Genomic DNA, 2,539 nt, shown 5'->3' with positions numbered 1-2,539 from the left:
TCCGAACGCTGGGAATGTTTACTGGTGAGTTATCGTGTTAACAAATTTTTGCGTACAGAGGATAAGTACAAAACACTTCTTTCGAAGTTCCCACTGTGACGCAATACTATAAATCTAGAAATATTCTGATATAAATTTTTAGTGACGCGTTCGTTCATATGTATACAAAATGTTAATATTGCGTCTAGTTTGAAAGGCAAGGGTTCATTTTTATATTATTTTGACCCCCGAAAAAAAAATAATCACATATTTGGTCCTCAACAAACGCCTAGTTTATTGATTTTTTTTTTCATAGACATTTTTTTTTTAAATTTGGATTACGTTAAAAAAGTCATGGTCATTTTTCGCCGAAAATGTCACATAACACGTCACTTGCCGGCCATTTTTGAAAATTTTTCCATTTTGATTTCGGATTCAGATAGGTGAGTTTCGTACCTTTCCAACGACGTATAAATCATTGTTGCAGATGGACAGAAAAATGTCCGATTGATGAAAAGGCACATGTATTCTCAGTTTTCCATCTACTTTCAATAAAAATTGGTTTCAAAACTTTTTTTCAAAAACTACGGAAAAAAATGTACATACAAACACCCCAAGCGACCAATTTTGAGGTTTTCGGCCATTTTTGGCGAATTGATCATATCTCGTCCACTTTTCAATCGATCGTGATGATCTTTTTTAACATTATCTACGCGGTCCCTAGATCCTGAATATGGCCATATTTTTTTTCGAAATGAATTTTCAGCGATTTATTCAAAATGCCACCTGGCATTGGTGTTGTCGCAATTAAACTGGTCCAGTTCACATCTTATTTTACTACTCTCGTGAGTTTTGAATTTTAAGTTAAATTAAATAAAAATAAAAAATGGAATCCTAACTCAAAAATGTAAAAAAAATATTTTTTTTTGAAAAAATCGTTACACAGCTTACCAACCATTTCATTTCTTTTGCTAATTTGATACTTTGTGTAACATTTGCCGGCTGCTTAATTTCCCCTTACACACTGCTCAAAAAATGCAAAAAACGGCCCAATCTAGTGGCCAACTTAGCCTCGGTCTTCCCTACACTTCGGAACAAAATATTTTACAGGAAAGTACAGTGTACACATCTTGTACACATGGTAAGGTTATTACGATGAAGAAAAAAACGAGGACACGTCTACTGTGAAATATATGGATAGTAGTAGTATGATACTATTTGGTACCATCAAATATGGTGGTACCATACGAGATCATTGCCGAAAATGGATTAAATAGAAAAAATCTGATTTATAACTGATATTGTAGCTTGAAAAATGTTATCAATGAAAATGCTATTTATAAACTTTTTTATCAATTCAAATGAGTCCCGTCAATAACCGTATCGGTTGATAATAAAATCACGCACACGTTCAACATTAATTTAAAGTGAAATATGTTTTTTGTTTTTATCAATATGACCACTGACCATAATTATTATTATAAACATTTGATATTTTTATTTGGTCGACAGTTCCCAAAAAGTGCGCATTGGTTAAGCATCTACAAATACAGATACTTTTAAAATATGCGTTTTGCGGTTTCTTTTTGTCTTCTTTGTGTCATAGCAATGTGAGTTTTATAACGAAATTGACCTTCAATGGGAATTCTCAAAGCCAAAAACAATAAATACCATATAACTTTATTCAGAGCATCAAGCGTAGCCGAACTTTTTGACGCCAAAATAAATGCATCAGATCAGTTGTTTCCGGACGATTTTCTTTTTGGTGCCTCAACGGCAGCATATCAAATCGAAGGAGCATGGAATATGGATGGCAAAGGACCATCAATATGGGACGAATTCACTCATTTTCACCCGGAAAAAATTGTTGATCACCAGAATGCGGATGTTAGCACCAATTCCTATGAGTATTTTTTGGATGACATTAAAGCAGTAAAAAATCTAAGTGTATCGTCTATTTCATTATTTGTTGCTTATTTGCCGTTCTAAGACCGTTTCTTTTGTATAGATGAATTTTTACCGTTTTTCAATTTCGTGGTCTCGTATCTTGCCTACTGGGGATATCGCCGAAGTAAACGAGAAGGGAATTCAATACTACAATATATTAATAGATACACTCATTGAATACAAGCTGCAACCAATGGTAACGCTCTATCATTATGATCTGCCTCAGTATTTACAATCATTTGGTGGGCTAACAAACTCGATTATTATAAGCTATTTTGAAGCATATTCCAACTTATTATTCGATCGTTTTGGAGATAGAGTCAAATATTGGATTACTTTTAATGAACCATCCGATTTTTGTACAGCCGGTTATGGTATTATTAATATTTGATAATTTTGGAATCAAGCATTCAATTTGCCTATATAATTTTTCAGGGGGATCATACCACGCACCAGCTTTGAATGCACACGGAATAGGTAAAAAATCGTATGTTATTTATTTGTGGGAAATCTATATGGTGTGGGAGATTAATCGACGAATTTCAACCTCATACAACTTATACATTATACAATAATTAGAACATATGTGTGCGTAAGAATAAATATGGCAATA

At 33.2% G+C, this 2,539-nt stretch overlaps 1 protein-coding gene across 1 annotated transcript; it reads left to right on the top strand.

Moving 5' to 3' along the window:
• Positions 1-1,491: 1,491 nt before the first annotated feature.
• Positions 1,492-2,501, top strand: LOC116347504 (furostanol glycoside 26-O-beta-glucosidase-like). The gene is made up of 4 exons (XM_031778102.1): positions 1,492-1,589; positions 1,668-1,926; positions 1,988-2,300; positions 2,362-2,501. Exons 1-4 carry the CDS (start codon positions 1,546-1,548, stop codon positions 2,499-2,501), a joined length of 756 nt encoding a protein of 251 aa, XP_031633962.1. The 5' UTR covers positions 1,492-1,545.
• Positions 2,502-2,539: the final 38 nt, after the last annotated feature.

The sequence above is a fragment of the Contarinia nasturtii genome, unplaced genomic scaffold (genome assembly GCF_009176525.2).
Source record: "Contarinia nasturtii isolate CC-2019 unplaced genomic scaffold, AAFC_CNas_1.1 Cnas_scaffold_1949, whole genome shotgun sequence".
Classification (NCBI taxonomy): Eukaryota; Metazoa; Arthropoda; class Insecta; order Diptera; family Cecidomyiidae; genus Contarinia; species Contarinia nasturtii.
The sequence above is the reverse complement of the archived record's forward strand: the minus strand, read 5'-3'. Positions and strand labels throughout refer to the sequence as shown.

Bases quoted from the DNA above. Each gene is read 5' to 3' on its own strand.
- LOC116347504 (XM_031778102.1), top strand. From the start codon at position 1,546: ATGCGTTTTGCGGTTTCTTTTTGTCTTCTTTGTGTCATAGCAAT. The intron at 1,590-1,667 runs GTGAGTTTTATA...AACTTTATTCAG, and splicing joins CTTCTTTGTGTCATAGCAAT to AGCATCAAGCGTAGCCGAAC. The intron at 1,927-1,987 runs GTATCGTCTATT...TCTTTTGTATAG, and splicing joins AAGCAGTAAAAAATCTAAGT to ATGAATTTTTACCGTTTTTC.